Source organism: Engraulis encrasicolus, chromosome 19 (assembly GCF_034702125.1).
Source record: "Engraulis encrasicolus isolate BLACKSEA-1 chromosome 19, IST_EnEncr_1.0, whole genome shotgun sequence".
Classification (NCBI taxonomy): Eukaryota; Metazoa; Chordata; class Actinopteri; order Clupeiformes; family Engraulidae; genus Engraulis; species Engraulis encrasicolus.
Genome location: NC_085875.1, coordinates 24,024,616 through 24,039,615, shown reverse-complemented (window position 1 = coordinate 24,039,615; position 15,000 = coordinate 24,024,616). Strand labels below are relative to the sequence as shown.

Below are 15,000 nucleotides of genomic sequence, written 5' to 3'. Positions count from 1 at the left end.
ATGCTTTCTTGTCAGCCTCGGCAATGACGATTGCACACAATTATAGCAGCCTTTCGTGAGCACTGTGTTCCACGTGAAGGTGTACAATTAAATAGCTGAGTAAGTCTGCATGCCTTACCATTGCAACTAATGCAAAATTGTTGACATTGCAACATTAACTGCACAAAGCACACATGGAGTCGTGTTCATCAAGTTATTTTGCGGCTTTCCGCCTTGCATAAATACTTGCGGACTGCTTAGATTTGTGGCCAAAGTTCGAATCGGCTGTTTTGCTTTATTGCTGAGATCTGGAAAACTTCTCCCCTGCCCTGTGATTTTAGTGCTGCACTTCACAAGTCCTTGCTTGTTGTCAGTCAGAACGGGTTGTTATGGCAACACACATTGAGAACAAATCCTCACTACTTTACAAAGTAATGTCTTTGAGTGTGAATTCTTATTTTGCAATGCCAGAGTGAAGTGCATAATAAGAGTAGCTAGTAGCTACCATGGCCTAATTAGAGAGTTGGTCTTGGGAGCAGAGGGTTGCTGGTTACCAGTAGGCTAAGTCTCTGTGTGGTGGTGTCCCTATATTCATCTATGGCTGAAGTGCCCTTGGTTTAGGTGCATGAACCCACATAGTTCCAAAGACGGTACGGTAGATAGAAGCTGTAGTAGGCCTATAAGTTATTTTAAATAACCAAGCCTTGAATTGAGATTGAGAAAGTAAAGAGAGAGATACAGTAGGCCTATGTGTAATGTATTGTAATGTTTGTCTCTCCTGTAGCAATGTCACAGCAGAGTGCCCACGGCAGATGGACCCTCTCCGATAGTGATGATGATGACACCCCACCTCCACCACGACCAGCACCAGCAGTGCACTCATACAACATCAACATAGAGAGAGCATCTGAGGTGCCTGACCCAGACACAAAGAAGACCCACTCATTCTTTCAGCAGTCGGCCAGACCCACCACTGACGGCAGGTCCACAACCCCACCACCACCACCTCCAGTGGTGAAGAGGGAGGAGGAGAAGAAGAAGCCTGCTGCAGGTACAGCAATGATGGGAAATAGGGATGGGATTTATGGCTCTTTGACATTGTCTGGATCATCTCCTTCCTTTCAAAGAGCCATTCAAAAAACTGTCTCTTGAACGTTTTTAAATTATTTATTCAGTGTTAAGATTTTTGACTCCACCTCTATGTGATTTTGTCCAAACAACAATTGTCCTCCTTTTAAATACACTTGTGTTTTCCCTCAAATTAAAGTACTCACATGAAAGTCACATGTTCAAAGTGAATGGAAAACGAAAAAAAAAAAAATGAAAAAGTCTCTCAGCTGTGATGGATTTCCCATTATTCACGAACGTTACAACCCTAATGGGGAAACCGAGGGGTGTGGACATAGGGGAATGAAGTGGTACCGAGATAGGGAACAGAAATTAACAGATTTTTATGGTTGCACTTCCATTACAATTCTGCTACACATTTTGGTTCTTTTTATTATCAAGTCTCCTCTCCTCTGGAAAAAAAGTTTAGTTTCGAAGTAGCATGACAGCATGACAACACAAATATTGTTTTGATTTTTTAGAAAATGGTTTCAAGGCCCACTTGGGCTCACAGTTTGAGAATCACTGATGTAGAGCATGTGTTTGGATTCCCATCCCTTCCTTCAGGGCTGGCCATGGGCTCAGAGGCCCGACACGCCGCCAACGCCAACCAGCAGCAGCCGGTCAAGTACGAGACCAAAGCCAACAACCCTGCACGATCACCCGCCGTCAAGAGGAAGAGGGAGTCGGAGGAGCAGGCGGGCTGGGCGCTGTCCGACAGCGATGACGACAACGATGACCCCATCCCATCTTCACAGCGACAGGTGCAGCTAGGGGTTGGCGATATGGCAAAAAAAGTCATATCACATTTTTTTTAAAAACATGAAATCTTGCTTTCAATTCTTCATCATAATCTTTCATCGAAACAAAACAAAGACAGGCATTTTAGGGCTACAAGCCTTACTGAACAGGTTTTAATGAATATACATGCATGCAAAAGTACAAAGATCCATGCCCAGCTCCTAGGTGGTGGTAAACGCAGGAGTATGTATTACTTTGAAAGGAAAAAGTTTACCTCACACTTGTTTGATTTTATGCTCCTTTATTCAGAGCGAACAAAGCGTTTCGCCTCTGATAATGCACAGAAGCGAAACACGTTGTTCACTCTGAATGAAGAGGCACAAAGTCAAACAAGTGTGCAGTAAACTTTTTCCTTTTGAGGTAATACATACATGCAATTTTGCTTCTGCAAACACTGTTAACAAATTAAAACACAAATAACACTGATTAAGTGCACTATTGCACTACTCTACTCTATTTCATGATTCAAGGTTTAATATTGTCCTATCGCACACACCTAGGTGCAGCCCAAACAAGAAGACTGTAGTCCCGTTAGACGACAGCCACCCAGTCCCAAGAGGAAGCAGCCGAGTCCTAAACGTGTCAAGAAGGAAGTGGCGGACGCCAGGCCCCCCAGTCCCCATGGCAGGACCTACTACATCGACGAGCCGCCCGACTTCTTTGACGCCAGCATCAACGAGGAGACGGAGACCTACCGCTTCTTCCTCAACAAGGTGGTGGGCCTGGAGAAGAAGTACAACACTGGAGCCATGCACATCCGAGGTAACCTTGTCTTTTGTTTACAGCACGTGTGTGTGTGTGTGTGTGTGTGTGTGTGTGTGTGTGTGTGTGTGTGTGTGTGTGTGTAGAGTAGAGTAGAGTAGAGTAGTTTATTTGTCACATACAAAGCCATAACCAAGGTTACAGCTTGTAGTGAAATGACGGTTCTGGTAAAACTCCACATCGTGCAGAAATCATTAGATTAAATGTCAACATAAATACACATATTAAAGAAATAAGTAGTATAGAAAATGTCCATGGTGTCAGATTGTTCATAGATGTGTCGATCGAGGCGAGAGTTGGACGCATCGCTTTACAAAGCAGACAGCTGTGCGGTGTCCGAGGCTCCTGGGTGGATACGGTGCTAGATGAGACGGAGACTACATCGCGGGTGGCAAAACTGCAGGCTCTCACCCCACGCTATACACGGTGATGGTCTCCACATTCATCTGGTGTCCGCGGACCTCTTGTAGACAGTAGTGCGAGGCTTGTCGGGATGATGTTCTTTCTCTGCCGGGCCGGTTGGTATGCGGTATTGGCTATGCGCATTCTGATCTCCATGGAGTTCCGTTGCGCTGCGGTGATCCGACAACATCGATTTCGATTTAAGGTCAACAAAAATGCAGACGGCAATAAATAGCACTAAAAAGTGCTGTCTAGAAACACATCGTCATATCTGTCCAAAATGTAGACTTCATATGGACTAAGTAGGTTTGAAGAGATGAAAAATTGCACGGTTTTGACGGAGTTACCAGAGAGGCAGCCAAACAATGCAGCGCCATGGCATGTGTGTGTGTGTGTGTGTGTGTGTGTGTGTGTGTGTGTGTGTGTGTGTGTGCGTGTGTTTGTGTGTGTGTGTGTGTGTGTGAGTGAATGTGTAAGCGAAAATGTAAATTTGTGTACCAGTATGTTAGTCTTTTGTGTGTTTTTGTGTGTTTTTGTGTGTGTGTGTGATTATTGTGTGTGTGTCTTATTTATGTTAGTCTAACTGCACATTGGAGACTGGTCAAACTCAATTTCAATCTTCTGTGTTAACCCTGTTGCATAGATTTTTGACACTTTTAAATTGACTTTGACTCGTCAACAAAGTATGACCAAGTACACTGAAGTTAAAAGAAACAAACTTTTACGAGGGCCTGCGCACCTTGAAGACTTCTTTGTCAGCAGGTGCAGCTTTTCACGGTACTGTAGTCATCAGTTGTCAGAGGAAGCGTGCAACGCTGCTACTTAACAATTTCACCACTTTATTTTTCGGCTTACATAAGTAACAAACTGACATGCTAAGTAGGCCTACACCCAAACGTTGACAAAAAAGTTGACAGCAAACACTAGACATGACCTGCATGCAGACTTTGCTTTCAGCAATGCATTCTAGAAGTGAAAAGGTAACTTTTTTGACATTCTTTCCCTGCAATCACTGCCATTGTGTTTGGCGAGATTGCTCAAAAATATCAGTCCAGAATGTCCAGAATGTTTCAAAAACGCCAATGCAGTGCAAATTACACAATGTAATTTCGTGTTTGGCCTTGGGCAGTGAAGACATCTTGTGTTATGTGATGAACAGCCATGCACCATATTTACTGTCACGCTTTTATCTGTTTCCTGTAGACATTCTCTCCCCCATGTTTGGGACTCTGAAAGAATCTGTGCAGGTAGAGTATTAAGTGTGTGTGTGTGTGTGTGTGTGTGTGTGTGTGTGTGTGTGTGTGTGTGTGTGTGTGTGTGTGTGTGTGTGTGTGTGTGTGTGTGTGTGTGTGTGTGTGTGTGTGTGTGTGTGTGTGAGATGGTTTGTACAAGTATTTGTCTTTTGTCTGTTGCATCCCCATAATCACTTTATGTCTTTTTTATCTAACAGTTTAACTACTGCTTTGACATTCCCTGGATGGTTAAACAGTACCCTGAGGAATTCAGGTAGGAATCACAAGTATTTATTACAATCAAAGTCCATTAAACTTTTAAAACTGTCCTTTGAGTAAAATTATGTACTTTCATTAACACACTCCTCTCTCTCTCTTTCTCTCTCTCTCTCTCTCTCTCTCTCTCTCTCTCTCTCTCTCTCTCTCTCTGTCTCTGTCTCTGTCTCTGTCTCACTCTCACTCTCACTCTCTCACACACACACACACACACTGAAGGACACTGAATCTGCTGACACAGTCTTGTGTGCTCCATCCCTCAGGGATAAACCTCTAATGATCGTCCACGGTGAGAAGCGCGAGTCCAAGGCCCGGCTCATCCAACAGGCACAGCCGTTTCCCCAAGTTCGATTTTGCCAGGTATGCTTCCTTTTTTGCCCAGTACCTGTCTCAGTCTGTAATCCGAGGGGAGAATATGAGTGCACTTTTTAAAACAGCAGGTCAACACCACTTAAGACTCTTAACTCTTTTTATTTACTTACATACTTACTGTTTTACTTATTTACTTACTTATTTACCTACCTATGTATGTATGTATATATGTATGTATGTGTGTATGTATAAGATTTTTGGGGGGACTTTTATTATTTTTCAGTCAGGATAGTGAGAGAGAGACAGGAAACGAGATGGGAGACAGAGACGGTGAAAGACCGGGAAACGACCCTTGCTGGAATCGAACCCGGGTCGCCGGTGCAGCGGTCCAGTGACCAGCCATTTCAGCCACAGCTGGGCCTTGTTTTGTTGTTGTTGTTGTTGTTGTTTTTTTATTTAGTTTTTTCAGCACCTTAATGTAAAGTGCATAATATCAGATACCCCTCCTCCTCTTGTGGACATGAATGCAGTTCACACGTGTGTCCACTAGGGGGAAACAGAGCCATATGTATCAGTATTCATATGAGAGAGTTGAAGACACGGGAAGGAAAAAAACAGAGATGTAAATTGGCCTAAGTGGAAAGATCCTTTTGGGACATGCACTTGACATTCATGAATTACCTCCTCTGGTGAATGCAGACATGATTGTGGAAAATAAAATGCCCTCTTGAGTGAATCAGCAAAGTTAATTTAGAGCAAAAAATTATGCATGTGTTTACTTGAGTGAAATTGACTCTGCTGTCTTGGTCGTTAACAGGCTAAACTGGATATTGCCTTTGGCACGCATCACACGTAAGTGTTTCAATTTGCTTTTACTGAATATTAAACATTTTCATCATCTTGCACTGCAATTGTTATTAGGGATGAATTATGCCATGAATTATGCATTATAAGGGCTATTCTACCATGTTAGGTGAAATGACTGTGTGGCCTTTAGTAGACTGACTACTAGAAAGAGCATGAAGAAATTATATACTGCATTTATGCATTATGCCACACGTATACTGGCATTACAGGGGCTAATATATTATAATTAAGCGTAATTAATATCATTAAGTACAATTAGTGTAATTAAACTGTCAAGCACGAGTTCATTGTGCCAATGTGGTTGTGACTTAACTATACTTAACTATACCTTAATACACAGCACTTAATTGCGTACCATATAGTTTTGCTTGTTTTGTGTGCGGAAAAAGGCTTTGGTTGTATTGTGATGCAATGGTTTAAAAAAAAAACCCTCTGTGGTGAGAAGATGGATTAAACATAAGCAAATGTTTAGTGCAATGCAAGGGAACCATATACTGTATCAGTGTTAGATCGGCTCAAGGTTGTTGATATTCAAGTGCAGGTTGCAGCTGCCAATCAAAATCTCGTCACTCACTTTCTTTCTGTCATGCAGGCAATTTTTCAACATGAAATCAGATCCGCTTTAAAGCAATCGCCTTCAGAATCAAAACAGTGACAAGTCAAATGTAGGATACAGTCAGATACAGATGCAGTATGTCAAATACCTGTATATGTTTATGCACCACAGTATGCAATTTACTCCTGCTTCAAATGCATTGAAATGTTGAGCTTTCGTCATGCAATGACGGCCCATAGTCTTGATTACATCTTTTTCACATGTAGTTGATTTAATCAATCAACCCATACATTAACCACCGCAATTCTAGTTGGTCTTATTTTGAAGACGACAACCTCCTCTTTCAAATGAGCTATACAATAGGTGTGATGGTTGTCATCACACTGAAAAGTTTAATTTAATCGCGAAAACAGCATTCTGCGAGGAGGCACTGTACAGAACACCGTGCGCTGCTTCTACTGACTCAGTACAAAGCGCAGTGTTTATCTCCCATTAACACAGCCAGACCTGCATACAAAAACAGAGCACTTCAAACAGCATGCGTGCATACAGTACAGTACAAACACAGACAAAGCTTTCAGCAAGCGCAATCAGACTACCTATGAGTAAGCATGGAGACAGAGTTGCCTCCGGCAAGCCATTAACTTTGTGGAACTTTGTCGATCTCGAAGGCCGCTATACCGCTTATCTGCCGTCAGGGAAGGGTAGGGGAGAGTAGGGACGAATGAAACACTTTTTACTTAACGGTTATTTTCAAAAATAATAAAGCAGATGAAAAGTATTTTGTAATATGTTCCACAACCCATATGTGTATTCTAATAGTTACAGTTGTAATTTAACACAACCGTTAAGGCATCACGTTTATTTTAACTTTGAATGCAAACTGTCGTTTGTTTCATCCGTCCCTCTTCGGGACGGATGAAACACACATGAGGGACGAATGAAACAGTGGGTTGTAAACAGAAATAATTCACTGTACTCTATTTTTTATGAAACACATATGACAATGCACTACTACACTTCTCCTGAGTAAAATATTATACAATTTATCAAACTATAAATGGGTGAGAGATAGCGTTTTTCCACGTGGGCAAATGCGCGAGACCCACATTTCCATTATGGCATTTTTCGGCCATTCTGATGACTAAATTTCATCTAAAACACTTATTATATAATTATTATGCAGCTTACTTAAGTCCTGATGCGGGATTTACAGTGGATCCTCCTGTTTTATTTTGATCCAGCTTTAAGTCAATGGGCGAGAGGGACGGATGAAACGGGTGTTTCATTCGTCCCGACAGTGTCTACTGACACTAAAATCCTTTTTACCTGTAAACTCGACAACTTTGACATTTCATACTTTCAGGTATGTTAAAGGAACGATTCATCTGCTGTATGAACATAACATTACTACATAAAACAACCAAAACAACTTTTGATCACAAAAAAAACACGACGGGTAAGATTTTACTTAAGGTGTCAAAAACAGGCTCGTGGGGCTAACGTTGGAACTAGGTGACGTCACGGCACGAGCTTTCCCGGGGTTGTCAAGTCTTCCGTGCTGAATGTACTGACCGAATATTATGTTTGAGATGTGTATTGTTTTCGAGTAAATCGCAGTGTTTCATTCGTCCCGTGTTTCATTCGTCCCTGCTCTCCCCTACTTTTTAAAATCTATTACTGTCTGTAAAGTTGTAGGAACCGTGCAAACTGCCCCCGAATCTTGTGAGCAAGATAGACGACTCACTACGCGGGCGTCTAACTTAGACGCGTCTAGAATGTTCGTTTGGAATGCGAGTTGACGTGATTATTTAATTTTCCGGAGACGATGTGCATGGTTTCTACTGTGTTATCCCTTAGATACCGTCGGCATTCCAAACCAAGATTCTATGAGCGTCTAACTTAAGCTGGGCTTACACTGTGCGACTTTTGCCCCGATTTTGCCCCGATTTGGCACTCGCACGACTTTTTGAGCGTCGGGCTCAATTCTTGCTCAATCACAGGTCAATCGTGAGTCTCGCATCGTGCAGTGTACATGGGGTAACGACAAGCGATTTCGCCTCACGATCGAGCAATCGCAGGGTCGCAAGAAAATCAAAACGGTTTGAAATTCTGGTCGTGGCTCGTGCGTAAATCGCACAGTTAAAGCAGTGCTACGACCCGATTAGACACTTCACATGCACACATTAATAGGGCCGTGCAATTCGCTGTTGAGCACGACCTCATCTCCACCTCAGGTGCGCATGTTCCCTCCTCTGCAGACCGGGGAAACATGCCTGTCGCGTCGTACGGTGGAAGCATTTCGCTCGCATCCGACTGTCGGCTCGTGTAGTGTGAGGACGTGAGTCGTGAGTTGTGAACTTTTAAACAGTGAAATTCCATGTGCAGTGTGAGCAGAAGCTTAAGACCCACGAGTGAAAATATCGCACAGTGTATGCCCGGCACGCGCTTGACGCCAACAGTCCATCAGCCATTCAGAAAAGAGAATTACGTTGCGAATGCAGATAAGAACCAATTGACAGGAACAGTGAGCAGACTATGGGTTTAGACTTACAGACTGGTGTGGTCCTAGCACATGAAAACCGAGATAAAGTCTGCAACACCAACCTCGCGTTTCTCTTATTTTAATGTGAGATTTCGGGCAGTGTGACACCCATGGCTGATGAAGGACCTGCTGCCGGAAGTGTCACATTAAAATAAGAGAAACAGGAGCTCAGTGTTGCAGACTTTTTTTCAGCTTCCATGTGACTTTGCTAGTCCTGCACCCATTTTTGAGACAAATGTGCTGTGCTTTTATCTTTGTTAAACTTAGGGGTCCTTGCACACATCATTAAGGTGGATTAAAATGGCAATCAGAAGGAGATGGCACAGTGTTTCTCTCATGCGTTAACTTCCAAGAGAGGCAGTTAGAGCGACATCCTGGGCTCAGAAAGTAAAAGTTCTGTCATGTATCATACATCGCAAGTCATTCATGCAGTAGCTACTACAGCTAGGCGAGCTAATTATAGAAATCACCCTGTGTGGAGAGAGCGTAGTCAAAAGGAATATATAGCAGGGACTTCTACTTTTTCTCAGTCTTGCTTGATCGTCTCTCACTTTCAACCACACAACCCTGTCACAGTGTGACTTAAAGGTTAGCTGCAATCAGTACAGCACAACTGCCCTGAGACCTGAGCTGCCCCCAGTGTGGGATTGTCTAAGTGTGTTTATGTGTGTGAGAGAGAAAGAGATTGTGGAAGTATGATATCCTACAGGTGGCATTGTGTGTGTGTGTGTGTGTGTGTGTGTGTGTGTGTGTGTGTGTGTGTGTGTGTGTGTGTGTGTGTGTGTGTGTGTGTGTGTGTGTGTGTGTGTGTGTGTGTGTGTGTGTGTGTGTGTGTGTGTGTTGTAACGTTGCCACCGACACTGATTTAAAGATTTTAAAGTTTGTTTGTTGGGCGCCAGCAGTCGTCAGACTGCGGTCGGTTTACCAAGCGTCACAATCCCAAAAATGAATTAGCCAACAGTGATTTGAAAACAACTGAATGAATGAGAAACACCATAAATGTCTTTTGTTATTTTTAGTGCACTTCACGAAATTAGTTTACATACAACACATCTTTCAACACATAATTAAGACATACACGACATAACATAAATGTCCTGAGATGATGAGGTGTTTGTGTAGTGCGTGTGTGCAAATGGTGTATGCGCTTGTGGACACGGAGATGATGTTTAAAGGGGGGCGAACGAGAGCAGCTGCAGCAGCGGGGTTGAGAGTGAGAGAGAGAGCCAGGTGCGCAAAGACTAGCGCTCATTACCGTCCTCTTGGTCCGACGTTATGTCCTCGCCCAGATCTGGTTACGACCAGACAGCAAGGTGGCTTTGGGGATATCTCCAAGTCTGCACTGAACAAGGCCTCTTGGTGACAACGCCACCAACTCTGTTGTTGTAGCGTCCTGGTCCCAAGGGATTTACTTGTCGCAGACGAGATTCCTTTTCACCCACGTCGTCTTCAACCTTCGGGAGCGCACCATTCCAGTGCTGTAAACGGCAATCAAAGAAACGCTTTCTTCGTGGCGCACACTCTGGGTCTCACTCTGATAATCCACTGAGCGTGTGTTGATTGTAGACAGTCTCGCCGCCATTGAGCTTGAACTTGGCTTTATTTATAACCACACCCCATAACTAGAGAGTGGCAAGGTGGTGTGGGTAATGTAGGAAACGCGCTGCGCTGGTCCAGGAAGAGAGCGAGATGCGCGTTACAGTGTGTGTGTGTGTGTGTGTGTGTGTGTGTGTGTGTGTGTGTGTGTGAGAGAGTAATGCTATCCTTCTGTGGTCCATTATTGAACTTGAAAGCGTTCAAAGTGCGGCTAAGGGTTGTCTGTCTGGTACTGTAATTGGTGTTGGACGATGAGTAGTTCTTCTACACGTGTGTGGGTATGTGTGTGTGTGGGTATGTGTGTGTGTGTGTGGGTGGGGGGGTGTAGAGTGAGAGTGAGCGTGCGTGTGAATGAGAGAGAGAGAGAGAGAGAGAGAGAGAGAGTGTCCGTCCGTCAGTCCGTTTGTCTGTCTTGGCGAGTGTGATGGCCCCTCCATGTGCTTGTAGATGCCCCTTGCCCACTGGCCACCAGAGCAGAGAGGAGACGAGTACAACAGAGACAGATCTTAATGATCAGCTGTATAGAGCCTGCAGGGGAGGCTGGAGCCCCTCAACACTTGTTAGGAGGGATTGGGATGTGTGTGTGGTGTGTGTGTGCGTGCGTGCGTGTATATGTGTACGACGTGCGTGTGTGTGTATGTGAGCGGGTGTCCGTGCGTGCGTTACAGAGTTTGTGGGTCCTTAATTACTACACTGCCTGGAGTTGTTCTGAAATAGGTCTGCGCCCCTCTGAGTCTGGTTAAGTTAAAGGTGGAGAAATGGTTCAGCCACCATTACTGGCTATTTTTCTGTTTCTTTCTCTCACTCTTTCCTCTTATCTCTGTATTTATCATATCTGTCTGTCTGTCTACTTGTCTGTCTGCTTGTGTCTGTGTACCCGTCTGCCTTCATCTGCGTACCTGTCTGCCTGCCTGCCTGTCTGTCTCTGTCTGAGGATCTACCTGAGGATCTGCCTGTCTGTCTGTCTGTCTGATTGCCTAATGGTTGGTCGGTCTGTCTGTCTGCCTTTCTGTCCTGTGTATATCCATACTGGTCTTGCCTGGCGGTGTATCTGCCTGCCTATGTTCCTGTGTCTACCAACTTGTCTTTATATCTGTCTGCTGGCGTGTCTGAATGTCCCTGTCAGTTTGTCTGTCTGCCTACCTGTCTGTCTTTCTGTCTGTCTGAGGGTCTGCCTCCCTGTCCATCTGTCTGTCTGCCTCTGTCTGTTTGTCGCCTTTCTGTCTGTCTGTCTGTCTGCCTGCCTGCCTGCCTGCCTGCCTGCCTGCCTGCCTGCCTGCCTGCCTGTCTGCCTTTCAGTCTGTCAATTTGTCTGTCTGAGGGTCTGCCTCCCTGCCCATCTGTCTGTGGGTGGTTGACGTTTAAGGGCGTAACGCAAAAAAAAAAAAAAAGTTTTTCAAATTCCTGAAAAAAATGATGGATAAAAATTGGAAAAAAATAGAAAAAAATAAAGCACTCTGTGGTCTGTGGAATTTCACCTTATTTTTGCCATTTTTGGGAAAATGTGTCCTGCATCAACACATAGCATAGGCATGTCACACCGCAGGAAAATGGAGTCACACCACAGGGAATTCACTGCATTATGGCCATTTTAATCCTTTTGTATACATGACTGACATCTGAGCTCATGCTAACTTGATAATGATATCATGTTTAATCTTAATATGTGTTTTCATTAATAAAAAAAACTTTTTTTCCTCCTATAAGAGCAGTCACACCACAGGACACCATAAAATGAACCTAAGCATTGCGTGACAGAAAGATTGCAATATGAAGACATATTAAGAGGTTAAGAGTCACCTTAAACTTCCACAGCACTCTCCTGAGGTAACTGAGGTACTGACTGGTTAGGAGCCAGTCTTTAAGACCCTTGTAGTTGGCCTTGCAGCTGCCCATTCACAAACATTGACATACATGTCACCCCACAGGACGCAATTTGTGTTACGAAATTGAACTTGTAGTTAATATTACTGTCTTGAGTTTTTTTCCACATTCACATATCTTAATCTAAAGTGAAGATTTATGCAATCATGCCAAATGCTTCATACATTATTTAACATGTTGTTGGTTAATTTATATATATATTATTATATATTGTTTCATTAATGTTACAGTCACACCGCAGGACATTTGACATATAAACCTTTACATAAATCTTAACAAAAATGTTTCTTCTCATCTAAGACTAATATGAAACATAATGTACCACATCTTCTTTCATTGACATTTGTTTTTTAAAGGAAAATAACAGTTTTGTAGGTTTTTAACCAATGTTACGAAAAAACAAGGCGTCACGTCTCCCACCCCTGTATGTCTGTCCGTAATGTCTGTCTGTCTGACTGGCTGTCTTTCTCTAATTCTCTAGGTCCTTTCCCTTTCATGTACTACATTATTAATGTAAATGGCAGAGGCCTCCCTGAAGAGCAGAAGATGTGTTTAATCTCCCTCCCACCATCAGACCACCCCTGTCATAGGTAGAAATGTTAATATAGGGTTTTTGATGGTCAATGTCTTATTCCTAGTTTCTGATTAATGCACATTTGTCATTGTGTGTGTGTGTGTGTGTGTGTGTGTGTGTGTGTGTGTGTGTGTGTGTGTGTGTGTGTGTGTGTGTGTGTGTGTGTGTGTGTGTGTGTGTGTGTGTGTGTGTGTGTAGGAAGATGATGCTGCTGTGGTATGAGGAAGGCTTCCGGGTCGTCATCCTCACCTCCAACATGATCCGAGCTGACTGGTACCAGAAGACGCAGGGGTGAGAACACACACACACACACACACACACACACACACACACACACACACACACACACACACACTGTCTCTCTTTTCCCGTCTCTGTCTCTCATTCTCTCTCCCTCTTTCTCTCTCCCTCTTTTTCTCCGTCTCTCTCTCTCTCTCTCTCTCTCTCTCTCTCTCTCTCTCTCTCTCTCTCTCTCTCTCTCTCTCTCTCTCTCTCTCTCTCTCTCTCTCTCTCTCTCTGTCAAACACACACACACACACACTCATAAAACAAACACATATCCTGTCGGTCACACTCTCAGCCCAAGCATAGTTTGCCATTGCGCACGTCACATTGTTTGACATGCCCTTTCCTCAGTGTCACGCTCACTCTGAGTAGTCAGGCGTAATTTGCCAAGCCATAGGCTACTGTACTTTGACAAGGCCTTCATCGCCTGACAGCCCTCATTCTATCAGGGGCCTGCAGGAAGCCATTAAAACAAGAAGAGCTCACACTGTTGCCTACACAGACACTCTCTCTCTCTCTCTCTTTCTCTCTTTCTCTCTTTCTCTCTGTCTCACTTTCTCTCCTTCTCTCTCTCTCTCTCTCTCTCTCTCTCTCTCTCTCTCTCTCTCTCTCTCTCTGTCTCACTTTCTCTATCTCTCTCTCTTTCTCTCCCTCTCTCCCTCTCTCTCTCTCTCTTTTTCTCTTTGTCTCTCCCTCTCTGTGTCTCTGTCTGTCTGTTGGTCTCTCTCTCTCTCTCTCTCTCTCTCTCTCTCTCTCTCTCTCTCTCTCTCTCTCTCTCTCTCTCTCTCTCTCTCTCTCTCTCTCTCTCTCTCTCTCATTTTCATTCAGTCTTTTCTTTGTTTCTGGACTGTCGTCACCTCCGTTGGGATGAATGGCCCCCTAGAGAGCTGAGAGCGTGCGGGCCCACAGGCGCGCCATCCGTCTAGTCTGCCATTCTCTCTATCCGTCTAGTCTGCCATTCTCTCTATCCGTCTAGTCTGCCATTCTGTCTATCCATCCGTTCGGCCATTCTTCTCGCTACAGTACGTTTGTTGAAAACACATCCTCACCGGGTCGTTCGGTTGCCATGACAACGTGCCAAAATTGAAAAAGGAGTATTTATTCCCAATAGAATGTCACGACCGTTTGTAGCAGTACCAGTGCTCTCTGCGACTCTCTCTCACACCCACCCACACACACACACACACACACACACACACACAGCTACAGCATTGTATAATACATGCACACACACACACACACTCACACTCACACACACACACACACTCTCACACACACACACACACACACACACACACACACACACATACACACACCATGTGTACTGTGCTGTAGTGTGCTGTGGCACAAAGGCAAGGTGGAGCTTCACTTCCAGTTGTGGTTGTGTTGTGTGGTTGAGCTCTATCTCATCCTGTAAGTTACAATAGTTCTGTTCCTGTGTGATTCCTAAGATAGTTCCATGGGATGCAACAAGAAACTTGTTTCTATACTTGTTACTCTCTACCTGATCATTATGGAATAGAATAGAATAGAATAGAATAGAATAGAATAGAATAGAATAGAGTAGAATAGAAAAGAACTAGATTGCATTCTCCCAGAAAATGCTGGAAGCGGGCTTGCCTTTTGGGACAGAGATGAGCAGTTTTATTTTTGATATCTCTATCCCTAAATTAAAAACAAACTACTATAGAGAAAAAAAAGCTAAAAAAAAATGTTGGAAAAATCCATCCACCCAGGCAGAAGTTATGGGCCAAACAATTCAGCCATCTTGGATTCAGCCATCTTGAAAGTGTTGTAGCTCCTCATCTTGGGGATGTACTAA

At 43.8% G+C, this 15,000-nt stretch overlaps 1 protein-coding gene across 1 annotated transcript in view; it reads left to right on the top strand.

The window, feature by feature from the left end:
- The window catches only part of tdp1 (tyrosyl-DNA phosphodiesterase 1), a 73,374-nt gene that overhangs the window by 82 nt on the left and 58,292 nt on the right, over positions 1–15,000 (top strand). The window contains exons 1-9 of the mRNA XM_063224091.1: positions 1–99; positions 764–1,030; positions 1,654–1,850; positions 2,388–2,649; positions 4,255–4,298; positions 4,502–4,557; positions 4,823–4,919; positions 5,689–5,723; positions 13,092–13,184. The exon at positions 1–99 is cut by the window's left edge and continues 82 nt beyond it. Of these exons, the coding sequence (XP_063080161.1) occupies positions 766–1,030; positions 1,654–1,850; positions 2,388–2,649; positions 4,255–4,298; positions 4,502–4,557; positions 4,823–4,919; positions 5,689–5,723; positions 13,092–13,184 (1,049 nt within the window). The 5' untranslated portion in view covers positions 1–99; positions 764–765. The remainder of the gene's footprint in view (positions 100–763; positions 1,031–1,653; positions 1,851–2,387; positions 2,650–4,254; positions 4,299–4,501; positions 4,558–4,822; positions 4,920–5,688; positions 5,724–13,091; positions 13,185–15,000) is intronic.